Here is a 27,094-nt window from a genome sequence, read left to right as displayed (position 1 = left end):
AATAATAAATAAATTTTAACATAAAAATCAAATATTACATGGTGTTATCCCATTGTCTATTCTATGGATTATTTCTTATTTATGTTTTTATAATTTTTTTTAGATATTTGACAGTGGAATATAAATTATCTAAACTAAATGAACGGAAGTGGTTGTGTCTGAAAATAAATGTTTAGATCAAACATATAGCAATGGCTTTGAGCGGTTTTGTTGAATTTTTCCAAAAGGGAAAGGTGGGTCACAATGATGTAAGCAAACTTTCTTTAATTGTGTTTCTAGGATAGTGTATTATTTAATACTGACGACATTGCTTTTATGTAACTCGTCTGCAGTAAAACATTTCTACATTGCTTGCAGACAATGCAGGCTCCAATAACCCTATGCTTCGTGGTTAACACACACATGCAATTTGTTATCGGCCCGGTGGCAGAATGGTTTTCCCAGAAAAATACTTTTGTTTTTATGTTTCCCTTGGTTTTTTGCACCTTTTCGTTTTTACCTCCTTCCCTTCAATCTTGTTCTACTCCCTCCCAAGCTTCGCCAAGGAATGCTTCTTTCCTTTTTTTCCTTCAAACCCTTTGAATCTTCCATCCATAGTTTCTCTTCCCCTTCAACATATTTTCCAGCCCACCCTATCCTCACACCTTGGCAAGCCTCAATTGTCTCACCAGCCTTTCTGTCTGCCTCCTACCTTACAGTGTGTCCCACCCCAAGTTTGGAACTTTTATAAATGGCCTGTGCATTTCCCCTCCCCTCTTTACACACTTTTTCCCCAATTAATTGTCTGCCCTCCTTTGAACTTTTTTCAAACTCTTGCACCCCTGATAGCTAAAACTGTGTAGTCCAGCACTAACTTGACCAATGTGATGTATGCTTTAGCTTTAAACTTCCTGCCTGCCTCTTTCCGGATCCTCTTTAGCATTCCCAGTCTCCTTTATAACCTGCTGTACACCCTCCTATATTCCAAATCCTTTTGCTTAATTATTTACTGCAGACACACATCTGTAAAAAATAGGTAATTAAAATATAAAAAAAAAGAAGTTAGGCTAGGTTGTTTAGCTACATTTATTACATGTAAATTATTCATTATCTATTCAATATGTTTTATTAATATAGCTGATTTAGGTAAATATGTTTTATCAATGTAATAGACCTAACCTAACTATTCATTTCACAAGAAACTATCATGTTTGAAACCTAACCTCTGAATCTGTGGCTACACTGTGGTGTGAAACATTGCTGGTCAAACTCCATTAAACTAGCAGTGGCTCGCAACCTCGTCGCTGTCTGTCTGGAGTTGCGTGCAAATTTCAAACACACGGAAGTCTCAATTTAAAACCAGTCTCAAATAACACAACTTCTGCTGAATGACAGTATCAAGTAGAAAGATAATAATATTTATCATCAAAACAAAATAGCAGAGTGAAATCTTCAAATGGAAAGCTGCTTGGATACTGGAAAAGTTGGTAACTGTAAATTTACCAATAAATGTGTCATAGTGATTTATTCTTATCACAACATGCCTATTTATTAACTTGACTGTAACTCCAACAAGTCTCCAAATGGACATACCATAAAAACAATTAAAGTTAAAAATGTGAGCTTAACACAGTTGTGGAACATGCTTGTAAAATTGATATGTTAAAAAAAGGACTCCAAATTGGCCTTGCATAACACAGTCAAATGGTACGCTACATGTGAATATGGCAGCTGATCGCTTTCCAACACAAAATTCCAACACAATATTAAAATTGCGTGTAATATTGTTTATGGTGAACATTATAATGTCAGGCCACAACATTATCTTGGCCTGCGAAGAAACTCCCATGACTTACTGACGCAATATTATATTCAAATTGCAACTTACAATTTGTCTTCCGCTCGCCATATTAATGCATACGCTCCTAAAGTCTCCTGATATGCATAGGAAAATGGCCATAATCCACAAATGACCATATTCTTCATAAGCATGGTCAGAGGTTGCAAATCATCACCCGTCACTCCGGCACCCATTACAACTCACACACGAAAATCATCCGCTCACGAACGGCTGCTCACACCATGTTTCCGCGTTGCCGCACCAGATTCAGCTCCCCCGTGCTATTCTGGTCCACTTGCCAAGACATTGTTCCTGCACTTCGCCCACACTATTGCCATATAGTGGGTCATCATCACACTACTTAATCACACAGTTCATAGACTAGCGCCCAAATATCTGTGCATTCTGTAGCTCACATTATATAGTTCCATCACCACTCACTTTACCTTTTGAATAATTCAAAATTACGTAAACTTAAAAGAATACTAATTAAGTATAAATCACTAACTATCAAGACTGCCATGTACAAAAAAATTAGTCACATTTACCGACCTACTATTTAATCTTCCAAAATAAAAGTTTAAAATTTACAACAAAATTATCTAAGACCTAAATATCACCATTCAACACCTTGTAAAAATATAAATACATAACATTAATCCTTTGTGCCCAACACATGGGCCACAAAACCCCTGCTTATTTGGTACAAACTGCAAAATGCTTACTTCCAGGATAATAAAGAGACATTAGTAATGAACCAAAATAACATTTTGTATTTTTATTTATTTTTTACAGATATTTTGGTTTAGTAAATAACTAGTGATGACATTCTGCAGGTTTTTTTTAATGCATTTCTATTTTATTTAGTATACTAGTTACTTTTGTATTGTTTTGGTCTCTCGTACGGATGTCAGCGTAACATAATGAAAACGGGATGACAAATGTTTGTAAGATTAGTAAATTTTTGCTTTTTTATTTTATTTGAACTTTTGTTAACAGACATATATTAGGTTTGCCTCATTTTGTTACAGAGACATATTAAATAAACTTACAGGATGTCTGCAGCTCACGAGAGTCCTGAAAAGTAATAAAACTTAAGGCTGGTCACGAAATTTACGAAAAAGTTCTGAAATAAACTGTAACAGTGTTGGAAGTCTCAAATTTTTCATTTCCAGCTGCCATTTGCGTACTTGCATTTGGTTTTTTTAATGTCTCACTTCAGTTTATAGTTGCACATTAATTATAAATAGTTGGTGTGTGTCCACTTAAATTGTGGGGAAACTATCGCTGAAAAGATTTTAACTTTCTAACAAAAATCTGCTCTGTGCTGTAAATATTAGATACATTTCATATTATGTTTAAGTTTCATTGCGATGTATTAAAATGACTCCATGTTGCGAAGAAGTTGTAAAAAAAATTTTTACTAAAAGGTCTTGAAATTGGTTTTCTGGTATTTTTAAACATTTTGGTTTGGCTGCTTCTTAGTATTTTTTTAAAATTTATTTTACATACTGTTCGACCCCATTTCTGGGATATGATATGTGTCATATATATGTATAATTTACAAAAATATAATATGGAACACAAAATATAAAATTAAATTATATTTACAATAAAATCATAACATTGATTATGTGGAACTATAAAATAAAATGTGCACAATATTGTATACTACTGTATTGTATACTACACTTGTTTGGAGTGTGTATAGTGTAAATAGGTATTTAAGTACTTTTGCTGATTTTACGTGTGCAACAAATTCGAGACTGAACATTCGAACATTTGAATTCCCGCGCTGCACAAGTAGCAGCGCCACCCCTTCACAGTTGGCCACCATGGTTCCAGAGTTGGCAACGCTTCCAAGGTTGGCAGCGCGTCGAACTTCCGTCAGGAAGTCAGTTCATCGTGTGTTTTCGTGATGGTAAGTGTGGCTATCGGGCCCGCTCACCATTGTTTTTCGTCTCGTAACGCAATCCGTTGCAATCGTTGTTTGTACAGTCAATTATTTCGCGTGATGCGAACATTTGGTCCTCCGGGCCGGATCTATTTGTGCCGGCGTCGCTTTCGTTGTTTCGGCGTGTCGTGTGCCGCGTAGTGAACGTTTTTGTGTGTAGGGCGAATTTCTTGGGTATGTAATTTTCTCTAACCTTTTGTGCTTCGTTGAACGTTGAGCTTGTCTCCGCTGTAGTTACTCGTGCGTCACCGAGGTAGCATTTACCGGCATACTTTTCACGTGGTGGTGTTTTAGGTTATGTGTTGAGTCATTGTACTACGTGACTATTTACTATGGCGGATAAACGGTCAGCGCTGATACGCGTGCGCATCGCAGAGAGTCGCCTGAAGCGGGCATTTGACCTTTCTCAAAGCGCGCGTGAGGACCCCTCGCAAAGAAACTTATTTCTTGCAACAGTGCGCGACTTGGAAAACATAAAGGAGCAGTTCGAAGTTGACTGCGTCGCGGTGGAAGCAGCCATCGGCGAAACAGATGTGGACGTAGCTGAGCACGCTTCTCGCATGGAAGCTTTCGATGATAAATACTTCCAAATCAGGGCCGTTGTAGCCGGCATAGAGGACTCAAAGGTACAGCCCTCCAGCCAACCACAGTCTCAGGTGAGCAAACCACGGGTGGCCCTGCCGAAGATATCACTTCCAAGTTTTGATGGTAGTCCACAGCAATGGCCCAACTTTTCGAACTTGTTCAGTACACTTATCACCAATAATAGTGAGCTTTCCCCTGTAGAAAAGTTAGCCTATCTGAGATCTGCCCTCAGTGGAGAGCCTTTAGGGATGATCAGTTCCTTGACTATGTCCAATGCCAACTTTGATGTGGCCTGAAAGCTACTCGCAGGGCGGTATGAAAATAAGCGACTTGTCGTGGCAATACACGTAGATGCACTCTTGCACGCACCAGCTGTTACCTCTGACTCACCTAAAGCACTACGCCAATTGTTGACAAACATCACTGAGAGCATTTCTGCCCTGACGGCACTGGATGTGCCAGTGACTCAGTGGGACTTGATCCTGCTTGCTATCCTATGCAAGCGCTTAGATTCTTTTCTTCAGACACAGTGGGAAATGTCGCTTACTAATGAGTTCCCTACAGTGAGTGATTTCGTAAAGTTTTTGGAAAAGCACTGTCGCGCTCAGGAGGCTGTTGCTCAGTCGCGTGGCAAGTCGTCAGGACTGCAGCCGCCCATGAGAAAATCTTCTCCACCATTCGCTGGCTGGAAGCAATCTCGTGGTCAAGCGCTGAATAGTTTAGTCAGCTCCTCACAGACCTGCGGTCTGTGTGGTGGCCCACATGCTCTTGTAAAATGCAGTAAGTTTAATCAAAGTGACCCTAAAGGTAGGTATACCATTGTGAAAAGACAGGATCTGTGCTTGAATTGTCTTTCGCCTGCTCATCGAGCCAAAGGTTGTCCATCGTCAGCATGTCGTCATTGTGGAGCTCGCCACCATACTTTGTTACATTTTAAGCAGCAACCTCCCGAAGGCAGCTGTACATCTCCAGAAGGCTTCAACGCTTTGTCAACAGAAGCTAATTCTGCGACAGTTGCCGTTACCGCCGCAGCCCCGAGCTGTTCTAAGACTGTCCTGTTGTCAACTGCTCAGGTAAACATCCTCGACCGCACTGGTACACCATTTGTTGTTCGGGCACTGCTTGACACTGCTAGCCAAGCTAGCTTCATTTCAGAGAAGTGTGTTCAGAACCTGCGGTTAACAAAAAGGGGGACGCATTTGCCCATACAGGGCTTAATCCAACACCCCTGTCAATGTGGCCAAATCCTATGTTTCAGTTGTTATCACACCAGTTGGCATCTTAGCGTCTCAGTTTGCGCTGGATGTTTTTGTGCTTCCTCGTATAACCAGTAGCGTGCCAGGTACAAAGTTGTCTGATAGGGTTAGTAAATCTGTGGCACACTTGCACCTTGCTGATCCTGCCTTTGACACTCCTGGTCCAGTCGACCTACTTATTGGTGCTGACCTGGTTCCGTATTTAATGAAAGGTGGAAAGATTGATGGGTCTCCAGTGGCTCTAGACTCTGTACTAGGTTGGATCCTGATGGGGAAGGTGGAAATTGAACAGACTTCAACCAACATGACATCCCTTTGTGTTTCGCTGGTGACCTCTCATCCCCCATTACCTGATGTCATGAGAAGGTTTTGGGAGATTGAAGAATTTCCCCTTGTGAAGCATCAGTCTCCCGAGGATGTACACTGTGAAGAGCTGTTTGTGAAGTCTTACACAAGGCATGAGACCGGCCGGTACAGCGTTGCATTACCGTTTTGTCAGCCTGAGCCAGAGTTAGGGTCCTCTAGACCTCAAGCCATTAATCGTTTGCTTCGCCTGGAAAGACGTCTCAAAGGGGACCCTGCCCTCAAGCAGAAGTATTCCGAGTTTATGGAGGATTATCTCGCGATGGGCCACATGGAAAGAGTCGCTGAGACAGAAATGGACTGTGCCCATGCCTTCTATATACCTCACCACGCTGTCGTGAAACCAGACAGCTCCACTACAAAGGTGCGCGTTGTTTTTGATGCATCAGCCAAGAGTTCCACAGGTGTGTCGCTTAATGATACTTTGTTAACAGGGCCAAAATTGCAGCAAGATATTTTTAATCTACTATTGAGCTTTCGTTTACATGTTGTAGTTTTCACGGCAGACGTAAAACAAATGTATCGCCAGATCCATGTCCATCGTCATCATCAGGATTATCAACGTATTGTGTGGCGCTCTAGTGACGCAGCTCCAGTCCAGGACTACAGGCTGAAAACTGTGACCTATGGAGTGTCTTCAGCCCCATTCTTGGCACTCCGCACTCTTAAGCAGCTGGCTGAAGATGAGAGAGAACAATTTCCCACTGCCTCTCGAGTGTTGTTGTCGGATGTTTATGTGGACGATGTTGTTACGGGTGCGCCGTCTGTGGACTCTGCCGTGGCCATGCAGCAAGAGCTCATCAAGCTTTTAGCGAAAGGGGGATTTCAACTCCGAAAATTCATGAGCAACCATCCGACACTCCTGAATTGGCTTCCTGCTGAGGATATTGAAACCCTCCAACCGTTAGCCTTGGATCAGGACAGCTGCACTGTAATCAAGGTACTGGGACTACAGTGGAACCCCACCTCCGACACATATTCATACAAGGTCCGAGCCAGCGCCTGCCCTGCGACAAAAAGGACAATTTTATCGAATGTGGCAAGGATTTTCGATCCTCTCGGTTGGTTGACACCTATCAGCATGTTTGCAAAATGTCTCATTCAAGTCCTTTGGGTTCAAAATCTCGACTGGGATGCAAAACCATCACCAAACATATTAGACAGCTGGAACAAGTTCAACAGCCAGCTCCCTCTTCTGTCTGCACTCAACATCTCTCGCCTTGTCAGGGGAAAACAGGGCTGTTCCTATCAACTTCATGGATTTTCAGACAGTTCAGAATTGGGTTATGCAGCAAGTGTCTACCTTCGTGTGGTTGATGTTGATGGGACAATCACGGTACACCTGCTCGCTGGCAAATCTAAAGTAGCCCCTGTCAAGGCCCAGTCTCTACCTCGGTTGGAGTTGTGTGGAGCTCTTCTCTTGTCTCGGTTGCTTCGTCACATGATAAATGTGCATGGAATGGAACTTGAATTCACCTCCATTGTTGCCTGGACTGATTCACAAGTAGCCCTAGCGTGGATCCACTCTTCATCTCATGAGTTAAAAACATTTGTGGCAAATAGGGTTAGTGAGATTCAGGACCTGACCCCTTCAAGTTGGTGGAGGCACGTGCGTTCAGAACACAACCCTGCTGACTGTGGCTCACGTGGATTGTTACCTGCCCAGATACTTGACCACCACCTTTGGTGGACAGGCCCTGCATGGTTGACGTTACCTGCAGATGAATGGCCTGCAAGTGCTTCGTGTAGTGACATTTCCGATTTGGTCCAACAGGAGAAGAAGTCGTTGGCATTGGCAACTATTCTGTATACTGAAGACATTGAGTCACTGGTCGAACGTTTCAGCAGTCTAATGAAGTTACTGAGAGTGACTGCCTATATTCTGCGTTTTGTTGCTAATTGTCGTCACTCACAAAGTGCTCGTGAATCAGGGACCCCGTGTCCTCGTGAGTTGGAGACTGCCTTAAATTTCTGGATACTTCGAGTTCAGTCGATGGTGTTCAAAGATGACCTGGCCTCTTTGAGAAAGAATAAGCGAACCTCACCACAGATACGGAAACTTCATCCTTTCCTCGACTCTGATGGGTTTCTTAGGGTGGGTGGCAGGCTTGACCAGTCGAAGCTCCCGTTTCAACACAAACACCCGGCCTTGCTTCCTAAATCAAACCCCTTGACGAGCAGGATTATACAACACTATCACAACGTCAATCAACATCCCGGGATACAAGCACTTCAAAGTATTCTTAGAGAGAAATTTTGGATTCTCTCAGATAAGCAGGCAATCACCAGCTGTGTTCACCGCTGCTTGAAGTGTTTCAAGGCACAGCCACCCACTTTCACACCCCTCATGGGAAGTCTCCCGGCCATGAGAGTTCAGCAAGTGAAACCATTTTCGAAGGCCGGCGTGGATTACGCTGGCCCCTTTTTCATAAAACTGGCTCGTGTGCGCAAGGTCACTCTGTTAAAGGCCTATCTGTGTATATTTGTATGTTGTACCACTAAGGCGGTTCATGTGGAATTGGCGTCTGACCTGTCGACTGAGGTGTTCCTTGCTGCATACAAACGTTTCATCGCCCGCAGAGGGAGATCCTCTGACCTCTATAGCGATTGCGGGACGAACTTTGTTGGAGCCCACAACCAGCTGACAGAACTGCAACGCATGTTGTCATCCTCATCGCATCAGCAGACCATAGTGGATTGTTTGGCTCCCTTTGGAGTGAGGTGGCACTTCAACCCTCCAGCCGCTCCTCATTTCGGAGGCTTGTGGGAGGCTGCAGTTAAGGCGTTCAAGTCACATTTAAATCGGGTCATTGGTGAACAGATTCTCAGCTTTGAGGAACTCTACACGGTCGTGGTCCAAGTGGAGGCCATACTGAATTCTAGGCCACTTTGTCCATTAAGTTCCGATCCCAATGATCTGCGTGCTCTCACCCCAGGACACTTCTTAACCATGGAGCCGCTGGTGTCGCATCCTGAACCCGAATTGGAACAGGTACAACTTTACAGACTGCAGCGTTGGCAACTAGTATCGCGGTTGCATCAGGACTTTTGGCACCGGTGGCACCGCGAATATCTGCACACACTGCAGCAGCGTTCGAAGTGGCAAGATCAAACGATAGCTCTCACACCAAACCAATTGGTGTTGATAAAGGAAGATACAGTACCTCCCCTGCAATGGAAGTTGGGACGCGTCCTGCATCTTCATCCTGGATCTGATGCCTAGGGTCGCTACAGTGCGTACCACCTCTGGGAGTCTAAAATGCCCTGTAGTGAAGTTGTGCCTATTGCCTCTTGAGTAGTGTTGAAATGGGTCATTTCAAGGTGGGCGGAATGTTTGGAGTGTGTATAGTGTACATAGGTATTTAAGTACTTTTGCTGATTTTACGTGTGCAACAAATTCGAGACTGAACACTCGAACATTTGAATTCCCGCGCTGCACAAGTAGCAGCGCCACCCCTTCACAGTTGGCCACCATGGTTCCAGAGTTGGCAACGCTTCCAAGGTTGGCAGCGCGTCGAACTTCCGTCAGGAAGTCAGTTCATCGTGTGTTTTCGTGATGGTAAGTGTGGCTATCGGGCCCGCTCACCATTGTTTTTCGTCTCGTAACGCAATCCGTTGCAATCGTTGTTTGTACAGTCAATTATTTCGCGTGATGCGAACAACACTATTTTATACTATACAATATTGTATACAGTATTATAGCATATATTTTATATTTTGGTTTGTCATCCAACATCCTTATTATAATTTTATTATTTTCAGATAATTGTCAATTTTTTTAAAGAATAGAAAAATAATTTTTATGCTATATTTTGCAACTGTATTGTAAAATTTTTTTGCTGCTTTGATTTTTTACATGTTGTAGTAGACTATTGTTCAGGCAGATGCTCATATAGTTTTTGGCATTTTTGGATGGTGGAGTGAGAGGGTATTCTGATGTCCAGTGTGATTCTTGTTTTATACGGGTGTATGTCACTATTTGTTTTGTGGAAATCTTTCATCAAAAGCAATACTTTAATAAAATATTGGCAGTAAAAAGGTAGATATTGAAATAATTTCTACAGGATGGTTTATTTTCCCTGGAAAGATGCGATTGAGTTATCTTACGGAAGTGAGTGCCATAGCAGAACTGTTATCAGTGTGTTGTGAACACTTCTTAGATAATGAAGCGGAAAAGTCTTTGTATGTATGTGGAGTTGTATGGTATTAGCTATTGCTATTAGGCACATAGAAGATGTAAACAAAACTGAAATACATGTAATATTCTTATGCATGTACCTAAATATAAAATGAAACTACTCTCAGAGATGTTGCCATTATAAATTATCAAAAGGAGAAAAATTCTTTTAAAGGCTTTTGAATGAGCTCTACAATTTTAGATACTTTTGGTCAGGTATTTTCATAGAGGTTAATTTACAAAAATTAAGTTTTTTTTGTATCATATATATATATATATATATATATATATATATATATATATATATATATATATATACACACACACACACACACACACACACATTTTTTTTTTATTGATGTTTATTGCAGTTCATTCAATTATTTTATTATTATAGGCAGTTTACTGTGCATGTTCTTTATCAGTATCTTAGTGTTAGCTCTGTTTATACAGAAGTTAGTTCTTTTTTTAATTACAGTACAGAGGTATTTGTTTTGTAGCTTTATTTGAAAAGTACTATAAACATCAGAAGCAGATGCGGAGGGATGATGGGAGGCTATAACATTCTATCAAAATTACACTCAAATTATTATAATTTTATTCCTAAACAACTAGATATAAAATGAATATTATCTTATTTTTTTAGGTCATAACAAATTTTTGAACCAAATGGAATGTAAAAATTAATTATATTCACTAATTGACTTTATAATGCCGGTATTTCTTGATTTATAACGTAAAAAACAAATTTATGCTGTTTATTTATTTGTTCAAAGTAAATATGTCGAAATATTTTAATAATTTTATTTAAAATATGCATCTTGTGCCACAGTCAAATGTGCGTGCATTTTTTTAACGCAAATAGTACTAAGAAATATGTAGGCGTAAGTATCTTGACATATTGTGGTTCGAATGTGGCACCATGTGCATGAATGAACAACATTTGTAAAGTAAGAGCAAATAGCAACAGGTGTAGTCAGTGTTGTCCTTGCTGTGGACGTGAGTTGCTAGCTGGGCAGAGCGTGAGCACTCGGGGACGGTACACGCGCAGTGTTGCTTGCCGGCAGACGTTCCGCCCCAAGAAGCGGTTCGAGCCGGGCACGCTGCGCTACTCCCTGCACAAGCAGGCGCAGGCCTCGCTCAACTCCGGCATCAACCTGCGCTCCGTCGTCAGGCTGCCGCCCGGCGAGGAGCTCAACGACTGGATCGCCGTTCACGGTCAGGGTTCCGGCCTTCTTACCTCAGATGTGTCCCGCTGCATGTCGCACTCTTACGAGACATCGTGCATTGTGTTCCTGAAGGAATGTCCCAGTTACAAACTTTAATAGCATCAACTGTACGCTTCGTACATAGTTGGTTCGAGGTCAGGATTAAAGCGTAACGCTCAAAAACAGTTTTGGATAAGCACATGCGTGAGTACTGCTTTGTTTTTTTCTCGCTTGCAGCAACTACCTATGTTGAAAGAATGGCTCTTTTCGCCGATTAGTCGAGGGTGAACCTGTAAACTTTATTTGGCAGCAGGTTGGAGCCCCTCTTCATCGGAATCTCCTTGTACGAGAGTGGTCGAACGTCAAAGTCCCTGACGTTGGATTGGCCTGAATGGTCGAGACGACAGAGCTCTTTTTCCGCAGGCCTCCACGTTCACCTGACATAACACCATGCAATTTTTTTTTTCCTTTGGGGCTTTATAAAAGTTTGTGTCTACATTCCGGCACTACCTAATGATTTGCCAGAGTTGAGACACAGAACTGAAGAGGCTATTGCTTCCATCAATCAGAACTTGTTAACCAAAGTGAGGGGAAGAATTGAACTTGAGGTTGCCGTACAACTAAAGGTGCACATATTGAACCTTTGTAAGGAAAAAGGTTATTTTACCTTGAATTTTATGTATGAATTGTAAATAGTCTAAATTAAACTGTTATAATCCTCAATTGAAACCGGGACGTTCTTTTATGGACATACTGTATTTATCTGTTTTCATGACAGCATATAAATTTTTAAAAGTACTTTATAAAAAAATTTTATATGTTTTAAACTTTTATTAGTTATTTTTGTTTTATATTCAAATTATTAAAACTAATTATTGTTATCTTACTTATCTTTTTGTGTCATTTTTTATCTCTAAAAATTGGCTTCTTTTCATGATAGTTACAGGGTGTCTACTGACCCTGGAAAACTTGGAAAACCTGGAAATATCAGGGAATTTTGTAATCAGGGAAAAATCAGGGAATTTTTTTAAAAATCGGGGAATTTTTGTTTGGTAGGTTGTAGTTGGCAATACGTTTTTTGTTTATTGATCAGCTTGCATTGACGTAGCATAATGTGTATCCCCTCCCATTTTTATTTTTGAATGGCAAATAACGAACAGTTCCCACGTCCATTTTCTTTTATTTACCATCGGATTCGGAAGTGGCAACAAATCACTTGATACAAACTGGTTCAAGCTGGTCTGTTATCCTGCTGACGTGACGTGCTGCAGCATGTGCTTCCCACGTTCATATTATACCGACAGGTGCATTTAATTTTAAGTATCTATGGATGCCCTCAACGTAAACTGGACATTTTTGTTAGCTTTGAAAATACATATCACACGACACTTTTGGTGAAGATTCGCCATCGTTGCTAGAAATTGGTAGCTGTGGGCTTCATACGGTCCATGGTGCTTTCAAAACTGGAATTTCTGCTACACAGTGGGACGTTGTTAGTTTTTTGAGGCACAGTTACTATTTGTTTAAGCACATACCTGCAAGGAGGGCAGATTACATTAGAATAACTGGATCAGAGATTTTTCCCAAGAAATTTTGTGCAATCAGATGGAATACTGCAGTTGCTGAGCGTGCTATGAAAACGTTACCCCACCTAAAGAAATTTGTTAGTGAAGTTTCTATTTCATCTCTCTCTTTCAGTGTAGTGAAAAGTGCTCTTGAAGATAATCTTCTGGAAGTAAAATTGACATTCTTCCACTTTTTGGCATCAGAGCTGGAATTGTTTCTCACAATGTTCCAAAGTGAAGCACCCATGGCACCTTTTCTCTATAATTCACTGGTAGACATTTTATTAGCTTTGGCAGGAAAGTTTTTGAAACCAGAGGTACTGAAGAGCTTTAGGGAGAAACGCAATGTATCTCGATTGGATGTAGATAACCAGGAAAATCTATTGACTGCTAACAATATCAAGTTGCGTTATGCAGTACGCCGTGCCATCAAGAAAGAGAAAGTACTAGAAAAGTCTGTCCTGTTACAGAAAAATGATAGGACTTGTCTAAAGGTTATGGTAAAAAAACTTCAAGACAAAAGTCCCCTGAAGTACAATCTTACCAAGGGAATTTCCTGCTTATGTCCGTCTGTGGCTTTAAATTCGGGTGTTAGGAAACAGCGTGTGAAGTATGTTTAGAATGTTGTCTTCAAAACAGGTGGCTATCAAGACAAGAAGCTGATAACATTGAGTGATCATATGTTCCTCGCAAGATTCTGCAGCACTGTTCTCGTCTTTTTCTCGAGAAGACGGGCGCCTTGATCACTTGTGGATGCTCATTCTTAAGGCACATACAGTAGCTGCCAAAACGGGCCTTCTAAAGTTTGTGAGGATGGTGTTGGTACTTTCCCATGGAAATGCATAATTGGAAAGAGGATTTTCAGTGAATTCTAATCTGCTGACTGAAAACTTGCAGGAAGAAATACTGATCGCACAAAGACAGATGTATGACTTTGTTCAACGTTCTGGAGGTGTAGAGCATGTTGATATCACCAAGTCCATGTTACAGTATGTAAGAAATGCTAGTTGTAGGTGTAAGGAAGCCCTGCAAACAAAACAAAAAGAAAAGGAAGCTACAGACAAGAAGAAGGCAGGAAAAAGAAGAGTTGAAGAGGAGATCAAGGCATTGCAGTTGAAGAAGGCTTGAATGTTGGATTTGGCTCGTTCTGAAGTAAGTGCAATAGACGCAAAAGTTGAGTCACTGCGAAATTAATGGGAGCTTCCTTTTACTAATGTTTTTTGCAAAAGGAAGTGTGTGAAATATTTGTAGCAGCATGTTTTATTTGCCATCAATTGAGTCACTTTGGCCACGTCTGGAAGAAGGTAATTTTTTTACTAATTTAAGTAAGTTGAAATACTTTGAAACCAGTCAATGTAATATTATGCAGTTTTTTCAGTTTCTTTGAATGTCGTAATTGTGTTAAAGAAAACCTGGAAAAATTCAGTTTTAGACCTGGAAAAATCAGGGAATTTAATTTACTAGATCTGGTAGACACCCTGTAGTTATCAGTAATAAAGAACACACTCGGGCAAATGCAAACTGTTCATTGGCTGTTGACTTGTGAGTCGTCTCGACTGGGCAGCCTGTGATTCGACACTTCTATGAGTGAGGGTCTCTAATTGGCCCTCATTACTCCAGATTAACAGTGAACCAATGGCAGAAGCAGCATTAAGGTATAATTATTTGAATTGTATCATTTCACGAATTGAATCCGCGAATTTTTCAGAGGTCTCTAGTGATTGGTGTTGTAAAAATCGACGTGTACCTGTAGGAAACTCACCCAATCACGAAACACATACGATGCTATGGTGTTATAGCTTTCAGCTAGTCTCGGAATGTTTTCGCGAAATATGCATGCCCTTACCAATTAAATTAAAAATAAAAAAGAGTGCATGTCTGCCACAAGCATTAGAAGTGAAACTTCACAGACAGGCATAAGAATGTTTATTGTAGGTGCGTCCAAGCTAACATATTCACACTGGTATTGCATGCAGTGTTGCTGCTGATATCTGTGGATTTGGCAGGTATAGACATTTCAATTCAAGGTGTTTTTTTTTTATTGTTAGTGCTAGTCCAGTACAGTTACAGGTTATGTGTAAGTTACATGAATTAAATTTATATAAACTTAAAAATTCAGTTTCTGATAGTTTCAAGTGGTTTCAGAATAGTGTGTAATGTGCGACTGACGTATCTGCAGCCCCAGTGATTTGCCACACCTAGTTTGAAATGCATCATGTCACATTGTCACATCGTTATTGTGTCTGTATTCCAGAGATACTCACTTATTTCAAAGTGCTAGTTTATGACTTTTGAGAATAGTGATTTGCCAGTTTTATATGTATAGCTTTAGTAATTTACTGTGTTAATTGGTACTTTATCAATAATTTGGTGTTAGTTCTGTATATGCTGAAAGTTAGTTATTTTTTTTAACAACATAACCAATTATATGTTATAGATGTGAAATTTTATTTAGGTCTTAGATTTTTTTACATCGTTTATTTATACATTTGGGTAATTCGGTAATGGGATATTAGGTTGGGTTTAAATTAGCTACTTGCAATTTATCTCATTTTTTAAGCTTGATATTTACACTTGCAAATCAGGTTTAGAAATGGTATTTGTGTAAAATATAGAAAAAAATTTGTATTACTGTACAATAATCCAGGAATAGTGTTTTATTCTAAGAAACAAATTTTAATAGCATACTCTTACCTTCAACAAAGTAATAGGAAATAACATACAAATAGGAAGGATACAAAATAGATACAAAAAGGTTACAAATAGGAAGCATACAAAATGTATGTCTTCCCATGTCGTTATGAAGTAATGCTGTCAGATGAAACACAGCATGTCATTCCCCAATTCTCTGCACAAAGTAATTTGATTAAAATTAAGCAATTAATTTAACAATGATCCTTTAGCATTTTAATCTATTGGTTTTGGTGCTGTCAAAGTAGATTCTTATACATTAGTGTAATTTTTTGTTTTGTGTTTAAGTAGAAAATAGTAATTGCATGCAATAATACACTATGTTTCTTAGATGAGTTGATTTGAAACTTTTTTTTTGTCTTATTAGTTGTGGATTTTTTCAACCGCATCAACCTGATCTACGGCACTGTGTCCGAGTTTTGCACGAATGAGAGTTGTCCGACGATGTCTGGAGGGCCAAAGTTTGAGTATTTGTGGGCGGACGGGGTGAAGTACAAGAAGCCAGCGGCACTGCCTGCTCCGCAGTATGTATCGCTACTCATGGACTGGGTGGAGTCTCAGATCAACAACGAGTCTCTCTTCCCTGTGTCGACAGGTGGGTGTCCTTGTGAATTGTGTATTGTCTATATTAGTGATGTGTTTGTTATTGGTTTTAAGTTAACCTCCACACAATTTCAAGTAGCACTTAAGATACAGAATACCCTAATAAATGGTGTATTTGTTTAACATGACTTAGTGCCTCACTTTAACATAATTGAACCACAAACAAGTCACCTAGCCCCTAGGTAGCTGAGTTGCTTCTCGTGTTACTAGATGCTGGAACAGCAATTGTACCGACATCCTGTGGTGCAGCAATATCTAGTAATGCAAAAAACAGTTTTTTTTTTTTTTTTTTGCTGGGTGAGTATTTTATTTAGGCACACAAATAAAAATTTGCTTGAGAAAAATGTAAATACTTGTTCACAAGAGATTAAGTAAATTATACAAAACGTTACTAAAAACTAATCCTGGAATAGCCACATACCACAGCAATTGCAAGTGATGTATGTATTGTAATTAGGGTTGTGCGAGAATGAGATTTAGGCCTCGAGAAATTTTCGAGAAAGAAAATATTTTTCTCGCGAGAAACGAGACGAGAATGAGAAATTTTTAAATAATCAAGATTTACTGTAGATATCACTTTCAAAATATATTGTTCTGTAGATAAAACTGTTGTTTATCATATAGAATGTCAATTTAGTTGCCTGTGTACAACTGACATATACCGATATACCACACGTTATGTAAGCCTACACTAAATTATAAATAAACATTCACTTAGGTAAAAGTCTAGTAGCTAACATGTTAATTGTGGTTCCGTTGACTTATCGCCACTTTTTGTGTAATACTGCCACACTGATCTGATATGTCCACATCTTCCATTTTACCGTAAAATCAAAGTTTATTTTGACAACAAAGTTTACTTCTGTTAAACTGTTATATTCCCGCAACACTTTTTTTTCCACTTGGTTACGCCGCCGTTAAGAAAGAGATAAAGCAGTATTAGGAAATTATTCTCATATTCCTAATAACATTTTACAAGCGTCACATTATTTATCATACCCGCAGAGTAGCTCGCGTAAACGGGAAACATTGGTACTGTAATGAAAACAAAGAAATTTATACTAAGGAGGCTTTGGCAGGATTCATTACTCGTGACGTCTTACGACTGAGTGAAACAAAGGTAGAAAAGGAAATGGGATAAACATACTATTTATTCTGCCTTTTCAACGGGTTTGAACACACACATTCACGTAATTTTACGTAATACAAGGGCGTGAATTGTTCTGCGTTTTCAATCCATTCCTTTACATTCCAGTCCATTTAATAATCACATGACTTGCGCAGTCTTTTAATGGAATTGAAAAAAGAAACGGAACAGCGGAGCAGACTCGGTCTGGCAGCATGACCACCATTCCCTTTTGTTCGTTAAAAAGTAAATTTCGTATTTTGCCGTAATATTCAACATTTCAGTATGCTATTAAACATTACCGAATAAAATATTATGACTAAATTAAAGGTAATGCTTTTAATAACTTTACCGTAATAATGTGTATGTAAACAAAACCAATTTTGTAGGTTAGGTTCGAACGTATTTTATTATGTATTAGGCCTACGCATACGTAATTTAAAAATTAAATACGGCAGTTTTTCTTTCAGGATAGATTGGAATTTCATAAGACAGTGTTTATTCACAGTTTCGGTTATTGATAAAGGTTTTGGATTGTTGACTATCGGCTAGTCTAATATCTCTTAATGATTGCATCATGCTTGCTTTGTGTTCCGCTAAATCATTTTTCGTCCAAACAGGCAGACGCGTTTGGTATTTTTAAAAAATTTAAACTAAAATAATGGCAGTGTGTGTGTAATGTTCAACATATAAAAATACAACTATCAATATCAAATTTAGTTTCCATACCAAATTGAGTTGTTACCGGTACCAAAAAAAAAAAATTCTCGTTTTTTTTTTCGAGAAATTATTTTTCTCGCTCGCTGTTCGAGAATGCAATATTTCTCGAAATTTTTCTCGAGGTTCGAGATCTCGCACAACACTAATTGTAATGGGTAAGGGATGGAACACCCAAGTTAACAGAGGTCTGTTAAAAGATGATATGTTGGTTGTATTATAAGTAGACACACCCAGAAATTTCTTGAGTAGCAAGTTTTTAAAATTTTTGGGTGACAGACATGAAATATTGGGTAAAATAGGAGAAATTAATAAAGGATCCTTTATCTTGCAAAACTCTACCCCTCAGAATACTGTAATTATTATTGTCATTGGGCCGTTTGGCTTAAAAAATCTGTGGCTGGGAAGTATGTAATTGACTAGTGGTGGAAGTACTGAAGGCTGGCATTACCAGGCGTGTCAGGAGGGCAGTTACCAACCATTCACTTGTCGCGTGAGACTTAAAGTGAAGAGATGTGTTGGTCGCCAGCAATACACCACAACTCCACAAAGTTTTACCGGGAAAAGGATTAACTGTTACTCTTTCCATGGTACCGGTACCAACATTATATTCACATTTCTCTGTGCTGGTTAATTTGTTGAGAAGTGGGACCAATCCATTACTATTTAGTCATTTATGATTTTGAACAGTAAAATTATAGAGGTATATTTTATTTATTTGTGCTAGCATTGTGACAGAGGCGATAGTAATATTTGAACAAATATGTCATCCAAACAAGCAATTACCATTTCTCCCATGTCAGTTATTAGTTTTGATTTTGATTTTATTTCTGTGTCAGTGGGCTGGATAAAAAGACAGCTTTGATCCTATTAGTTTTCAAAACAACTGCAGTAGAAATTTTTAATTTAGTTTTGCAGCCGAGCATGACACGGAAGTGGTAGGCATGTTGAGGCTTTCTGTCAGCCGCGCTAGCCTACTCCGTTCCTTGCAGAAGCAGAATTTCTCTACAACCTATCTTCAGAACAGTTAAATTTAGCTGTAGTATGAAATTTAGTTTGTAAGTGTCTTCAGTAAGGCCTAATTTCTATTGATAGTCATGCAGAGTTATGCATCAGAAAGACAAATATTTATCATTTCAAAGCTTAAGGGAACCAAGAATGACAATTCTATTTATTCTTAGGAAAAATGTAAAAATTTTTGTATATCCTTTTAAAATAAACCACGTGTTAAGTTGTATATCTTGCTTTTTAACACTACTCGACAAAATGTGCAGGCAAATTTGACTTTGTGTTAAAATTTCCTTCGCCTAGTCCTCAAATATTTTGTTGCATACTAAAATTTCACCTTCAATGTATAACTTTAGCAAAAAAACTACCTTTTGCTATCAGTATACACATTTCACATGTATGCATATCTCGTTATAACTTCCTTGACAAAAAATTAATAAAAAATAATATATAGATTTGCTTGGGATTCTTATAGAACTTTCTTGTTCACTGGCTGTGATATGTGTATAAAATCATGCAGATAGTTCATTTCTCTTACAAATATATTTTTATTTTCAGATGTGCCTTTTCCAAAGACTTTCATTCCTTTGTGTCGGAAGATACTCACCAGATTGTTCAGAGTGTTTGTACATGTCTACATTCATCATTTCGACAGGATAATGACAATTGGTGCGGTAAGTAAACTCCCTTGGAAATACACATTAGACTGTAAGTACTAAGTACGAAATGCCTTGATGCAAGTTTTCATGTTTAATAATATGTATGTCATATTTAGATGTATGTATGGACAGCAAACCGTTGTATGAATAGTAGAGTTGCTAGTGTTGAATTTATGCATTTCCAATATTTTTCTTTGTATATTTTTTCCTAGTGTAATAAAGATAGATGGACAGATGGTGTTTGAGGGATGAAACAAAAAGCGCGTGTGATTGCAGGAGCCTCACGTGAACACGTGCTACAAGCACTTCTACTACTTTGTGCAAGAGTTTGAGCTGGTGAGTAGCAAGGAGCTGGAGCCACTGAAGGAGATGAGCGCTCACGTGTGCCACGAGCCTGACGGCCCGCCCTCCACGTCGCGGTGATCTGCCGTCACTGCTTGTCACTACTGCCGTCACTGTGTCCAGGGCCCAAGTCACACATATTGAGCAGTAACGTGAAATGAAAATGCATACTCGCGCTAATTTCGTTATAAATTTGTGCACACAAGCCTGGCTAAAGATGCTTGTAAAACTTGAGATGCAAAACTCTTTTGTCACTGACTAAATCATAATATGATCATGTAGTTTCGTGGCATATAGTGCTAAAAGGAAAACACTGTATGTAGGTATTGTGTGTACATCTATTACATTGCATCATTAGACAGAGCCGGTTGGTGTCACTACACAGTGAACAGATACAGTGAAACCTCATTACTAATTACTCCACCTTACAAGCATTTTTCACTTTATTTATTATTTCAGTATAAAGTACTTTCATTATTCATAAATAAGAACCAATCCTGTAGGTTTTAAGGTACATCATAATGAGATTTCAATGTACTCCATGTACTCCGTACTCAAACAAGTTAGGTGATTGGATATTTTACAGTGCCTAACTTTTTATGTACATTGGCATACACGTGTGGCCACTGATATTTCCCCACCATATGTAGTCCACCACCGTGTGCTTTATTACATATTATCTCATCTTAGCAGGTACATTAAATTAGCAGTAGCAGCAGGGTGTCTACAAATATTTGGTGAACCGTTTTCTGGACTTTTTCAGGATCATTAAATATAATTGTTTTATAACTCTTTTATATCACAAGATCATTTTTATGTTATAAATTTAAATGGATAATTTTCACATGGATAAGTGAGCGATTTATATTTAATGTGACACTACAAACTGAAGTGAGATGCCAAAAAAAAAAAAAAAAAAATTGGTTGTTTGTAAAGTCGGTTTACGGATGATAGTTTAACGTGACAACATCATAACAAAACATTGATGAAATGATTGCATACTTTTATGAATAAAATTGAATCATTTTTATTTTAATAATAAAAGAATAAATACTTGAAATTATACTAGTAATCAGATTTTTAAAATGCAAGAATAATTAACCTTTATTGCCGAAATTGTTGTTGTAATAAGCAATGAAAACCACATTAACTTTTCACTTCGCTTTATAAACAGTCAACGAAACAGTTCACGTGTAGATGACTTGTAATTAATTTTAAAAACTGGCGTTTAGCTATAAAGTTTAAATATAATTATGAACAAGTTTTCATATAAATAAACTGTAATCAAATATCTATTATCAATGATATGAATCACCATAATTTTTTAGTCAATTGTAACATAACCTATAATTACTGCACTTGCCGACAGTGTAACGGAACACAGCGTAACAGAACAATGAGTGTAACGGGACACAGCGTAACGGAACACTTTGCGCAACGAGACACTCTCGTGCGTGCAGCTGGTGTTCATCGATTTATCAGACGTCACGTCAAAATTGGAAATTAGCAAAACACAATTGGAAATGAAAGTTTCGTGACTTTCAACACCACAACTGGGAATTTCAGAACTTTCATGACATGTAGACACCCTGCATAGTTAAATTAAAAGTCTGAATACATGCCTTGCACACCGTTGCATTTTTTCGTCAAATCTAAAGCAGGTATGCCACAGTAGAAGGTTTTTTTCAGCCTTTGCTAAAAGCTGCCTGAGGCTATGTGTGGACATGATTGTGGACGTTTACATGGAAAACAATACCCGAAAATTCACTCACACCTTCTGCAATATTTATTTGCAAAATACTATATCTCTTTTCTACTGCAGTTATACTGTGAAATAAGTAACTAGCAATTGATTGAATTATCTCTTTTGCTAATTTTTTCAAAGATTTATTTATTTTACTCTAGTGGTGTACCCCTAAAGTCTAAAAATCAACAATACCAGATATTCCCCCTCCCCATGTTCCCATAATTTATGTTAATATCAAATTTCTGAAGTGTATCTTAAGTTTAATTACGCTCTGTAATTTTTTTTAGCCAGCCTCTAATACATTGCATGTTCACAGCTGTCGAAGGAGAGCCAAGATGTAATATGTTTAGAACCAGGTTTCAGCTGACAGGCTTAAGCTTCAGGTAGATTTGGGAAGAGGATTGTTTATAGCCTCAAGGCTTTGAGTGATTCTTTGAACATTAAGTCTCGCAATCCTCATGGCAAGTTTTATTGGACATTGTAATCAATAAGTGTAACTGTATTACTTGTCTAGGAAATGTATTTTAACTAAACAAATCACTTATTTATTGTATTCTTCGTGCAGTACAAACTTGGGATGTGTAGAACTCATTGAATTTAGATTGGAAATGTTTGTGTAAGTGCTGGCATGCAAATAATTGTTTTAGAATTTATATGCCAAAAACTTTATTGTAATATTACCAAATGAATTGCTGTGATTATGATTTTACTAGATTTAAAACACATTATGTACCCTGCATGTGTGTAGGGTTCTAATACTCTTATATTATAATAGTGAGCTATTATTTAAAGAAAGGTGTCACCATTCATGTTGGAGCTTAGATTGATCTTGTTAGTTTTATAACAAATTTTGGCATTGTCTTTGCTCTATAATATTTCAGCATTTTTAATATTGGAATTGTGATTCTCACATGCAGAGTGGGACACATATACTGCTGATCTACCTCATTAATCTATTTCCAATCTAGCCAGGGAAGAATACGGTAGTTTTCCGACAGGAGAGACAAGGTAATCTTTTCAGTAATGAAATTGAAAAAGAAATTTGCATCTTTGTATGTGACGACCATTTGGTATTATGCTTGTTTACCCATAAGCAAGATACAAATATTTATATAACGTTTTATGAAGAAATACGACCTAGAGATGTCCAGTGTGTATATGAATGCAGTGTGTGTCCTCTGGCATAATCTTAGAATGTGTTTAAGCAAATTCAGGCTTATAACCTACAAAAATATGCTTTATTATATTATGGTACCCCTTCCCAGGCAGGCACACAGATGGTGGCAGTGAGGCTGTCTGCATAAGCATAGCAGTGCAAAGCAATGGAAAAAATACTTGCAGAGTTGTGCACATTCATCATTGTTTTAAATATACCATCGCGTAAACATGACCCAGGTACTCTGTTGCACTCTCTTTGTTTTTTATTTTTCTGAAAGAGAGAGAGAGAGAGAAGAGCAAAGACCTCTAATCACTGTTGTAGGCAGATATAATTCTAATATTCCTACCGCTGACTCGTGTAATGGTAGGCCAAATAATTTCCCTCACTTGAAATAAAAACCTGGCTACACCCTTGGCCGATGCTATTAGGGACAGTTTAAAACAGAGCTTAACAGCTATGACAGTTGGATAGACGGTGAAAATGTTTTTTTTTTTTGTTTTTTTTTTTTGCGAGTTCTGCTCAGTTTCACATCCCTTTTTAAGTGTAATCACACCCAGATAAGAATTAACTTGACAAGAGGAAAGAGAATGAATGATCCATATTTATAATGTGCCAATGAGCAGTTTTCATAAACACTTAATGGGGAAGATCAGTTTAAACTACCTTTATTTTGAATGCTACATAGAAGAAAATGAATTACATCTTAACTTAAGATGGAAGGATAGATACAGCAATAAATCTGCTGGTTGTGGTTGTTATAATTGTGGATAGAAAAGAAAGGACTGCAAAAAGGCTCTATTTACCTTCCAAAAATAGAGATTCCCACCAATCAACTTGTGTACCACACCTTTTTGCTTTTTTTGAACTTAACGTAGCAGCAACATCAGGTCACATTTTTCGGCCCTTCTTACTTGCTGGAGAATACTATATTCCTACTCCTGGGTAGGGGATCTTGTTTTGTTCAGTGCTTTCCCATCTGAACGTTAGTAATCCAAAAATGCACATAGTAGTTAAGGAGTTTAAACAATTATTTTTTCAGTCAAAGTAAGTTAGCGATTACAACTCTGACATGACTGGTGATACCTGCCCTTGTTGGCTATTAGTTGTGGGAAGCTACAATAGAAGATTTATGTAATTCATCTGAAAGAATATCAAGGGTATTAGGTGAATATGTGTGATCTGTCTTTTGAAAATGCATAGAAGTTAACTCTATGATACTCTTGTAAATATTAATGTTCATAACATAATTTATACTTTATACCTGATGCTAGCAATGCCTAAATTATGTATGTATATCCATGCATGCATAGGAAGTATTGTTTAACATTAGAGTTGGGCCGATAGTTGTACTACCTTACATTACATAGTGCAATGCAATCAAAAGTGAAATTTAGTTATACAGCTAAATAAATACTCACATTTTAACAATACTGATTTACACAAGTAATTAAAATAATACCTACATGAAAGACAAATGTTTTCTTGCGAAGATGGCCCGTGGCAAGGTGCACAACAATAAGTTAGAACCCAGTTGTGTTGACCTCCGCCCAAATACTCCCTTAACTAGGTGTGGTGTCAGGCATGTGTATTATTCTACAAACATGAAACTAAAATAATTCTTACCACTTATCTAACCAAAATAATGTTATTTTTGACTGATACATGATGCATAAGTACAATGAAAATCATTAGAAATAAGCATGTTTAGAACATAATTACTGAGAAAAATAAATCTAAAGTTTTGTGTTTGAAAATGTGCCAAAGTCATGAATGTAAAAACATTTTTACCATAAAGAGATGCAAGATCAAACAATGTAATTTTAATTTTTGTTATACATTTCATACATTATGGTTCAATAGTAATGTTTAATAATTAATAAAATACATTCTACGTAATTTGCATTAAGATTTGTCATATTGTTGATTTATTTATTGTCTTTAGTTACATTTTGGTGCTAAATGGTGTATTAACATGCATTTTGATGTTATATGTTGTATTCAAATGTTTTGTGTTGTTATTCCGGTTTTATCTCAATTCACAATATAATCTTGTTCCCATTCATTACTATTGGCCCAGCTCTGTGTGATGTGTTTCATACTAGGTTCTAGTCATTTTAATCTGTATTTTCCAAGTATCGTGTGATCATATTGTCACCTAGGAAAAGCTGCAGAGTTGTGAATGCAGAAGACTGGGATGTACATTTTAAGATTGCAAAATGTAGGAGTAACAAAAAAATCTTTGATCTGTTTTTTGTCATGAAAACTTAGCCATGTAAACATTTCATAAAATTTGATAGATTTTCCAAACTTTGGTATTAAAAAAAAAAAATCAATTATTTTTACTAGTGTTATGTGGATGCTGATTTTTAAATTTTTAATTCCACTGCAGATAAAATATCAAGAATTAGGTGAATATGAAATAAGCTAGTGATTCTTCCACAATAGTTGGGCTATTGAAGTTTTGTTATATTTACATTTTATATTAAAAAGAGGCTTTATTGGAGTGTAATCTCAAATGTATTGTATATTTTAACAAATTATGATGAAACCCCAATCGGAATCAGAATATTTGATCAGGAATCAACAAAATATACACTAGTGATATATAATCTTTCCTACCAGTACTACTAGGTGATGAACCCACATGATCAAGTAGTTTTTTTTGTCTTGTTTTGTTTAGTGGATTAATTTTTGTCCTAATATTATGCATTTTCCTATATACCGTACACAAATCATTCATTGTTGTAGGCTTTTCCATGCTTATATATTTATTTGTACTGTTTAAAGTTATTTGATGTTTAGCAATTAAACTAACATTTTGATGGATAGATCTGTTAGATTTAAAATTATAAGTGCAGAATGTACAAGTAAAAATTCAACGTGTACAACCTGAGTTGTGTTAATATTTTACCAGTTATTCACATTTTTTAAAATATGAAGACATAAACCAGTGAGATTTGGAGGAAAAAAGTTAAAAATGTATTGCAAATCATCCCTCTGACTATTAATGGGCAGAAATTGTTTCCATTATTTTAATTTTATTTATAAACTATAAAGTGTATGCAAGGAATGCTGTAAGTGTAAGTAGACAGTAAAAAGTTAACTAATCGGTTACTTGTTTAACAAAGTAAGCTACACTTCACACACATTAATGTGATGATGTGCCTGGCAAGCAATTTTAATTTCCGATCATACTTTACAGCCTCACTGTGATCGAATTTGTGTTCTAATAATGTACATCAAATATCCAATTATAATTAGTGAAAATATCTAAAGTAAAGTTTTGAAAAGAAGTCCTTTTTTCAGAATTCTTTCTATAACCATCTGTGCTGGCAGTTTCTGGTACATGCAATCCACACTAAAGCAGAAGTTTGGAAACAACTTTAAAAAAATTCTTATGTTTATTTTAACTGCACCATACAATGTTCAATAATTTATTTAATATTACAATTATTGCTCACAACTCTTGTAAACGCAAGTTCTTGTTATTAATATGTATGTACAATCTGCACCCACCCGTTGGACATTAACCATGTTTTATTTGGTTCAATACTTAATGTGTGTAGAATATGTTTGTAGTAAAAAAAAAACACCACAACTATTGTATATGTGTGTAAACTTTGTACTTAACATGTCACTGAGGACTTGATGAACCATGCATGATAAATGTTTGTACTCACTGCCAAGTGCTAACATGGTGTTTGATCTTACAGTAGCAGTCACCATTTCACGAATGCTACCTTGTTCGAATATCCATTCTGATGTGATTAAAATAAGATTGTAACTAAGAGCTAGTTATTAAGAGTAAGTTTAGTAAAGGTAATGTTATATTATATTGAGTTTTTGAAAGAAAATAGGTATAGTTAACTGAGAAAGTGCATATGTAATTTCATCATGTATTTATTTTGCAGCAATATCTTACTCAGTTTTTCATAGTTTCTCTTAATCACCCCAGGCAAATACTGATAGAATGGTTTGTTTTTTAATTCTCTTTCTCATTGCTGTATGTATATTTCTAAGTCCTGTGCAAATCAAATAAACCTATAAAGACTATTGATGGGGAAACATTTTTCCCCCCCTCAATAATACAAATAAAGTTACATTGAAACACTGTT

General features: G+C 37.4%; 1 protein-coding gene across 2 annotated transcripts; it reads left to right on the top strand.

Annotated features, from left to right (window-relative positions):
- On the top strand, window positions 1-27,094 carry LOC134537709 (MOB kinase activator-like 3). Of its 2 annotated transcripts, none has more exons than XM_063378439.1 (5): window positions 1-248; window positions 11,222-11,372; window positions 15,986-16,213; window positions 19,631-19,746; window positions 20,008-27,094. In XM_063378439.1, the coding sequence occupies exons 1-5, from the start codon at window positions 192-194 to the stop codon at window positions 20,152-20,154; spliced, it is 699 nt and encodes a 232-aa protein (XP_063234509.1). In that variant the 5' UTR covers window positions 1-191; the 3' UTR covers window positions 20,155-27,094. The 2 variants fall into 2 exon arrangements, with proteins under 2 accessions (XP_063234509.1, XP_063234510.1); XM_063378440.1 differs by having other exon boundaries at window positions 41-233.

Source organism: Bacillus rossius, chromosome 12 (assembly GCF_032445375.1).
Source record: "Bacillus rossius redtenbacheri isolate Brsri chromosome 12, Brsri_v3, whole genome shotgun sequence".
Classification (NCBI taxonomy): Eukaryota; Metazoa; Arthropoda; class Insecta; order Phasmatodea; family Bacillidae; genus Bacillus; species Bacillus rossius.
Note: the sequence above shows the minus strand (reverse complement) of the source record. Positions and strands in the feature narration are given on the sequence as shown.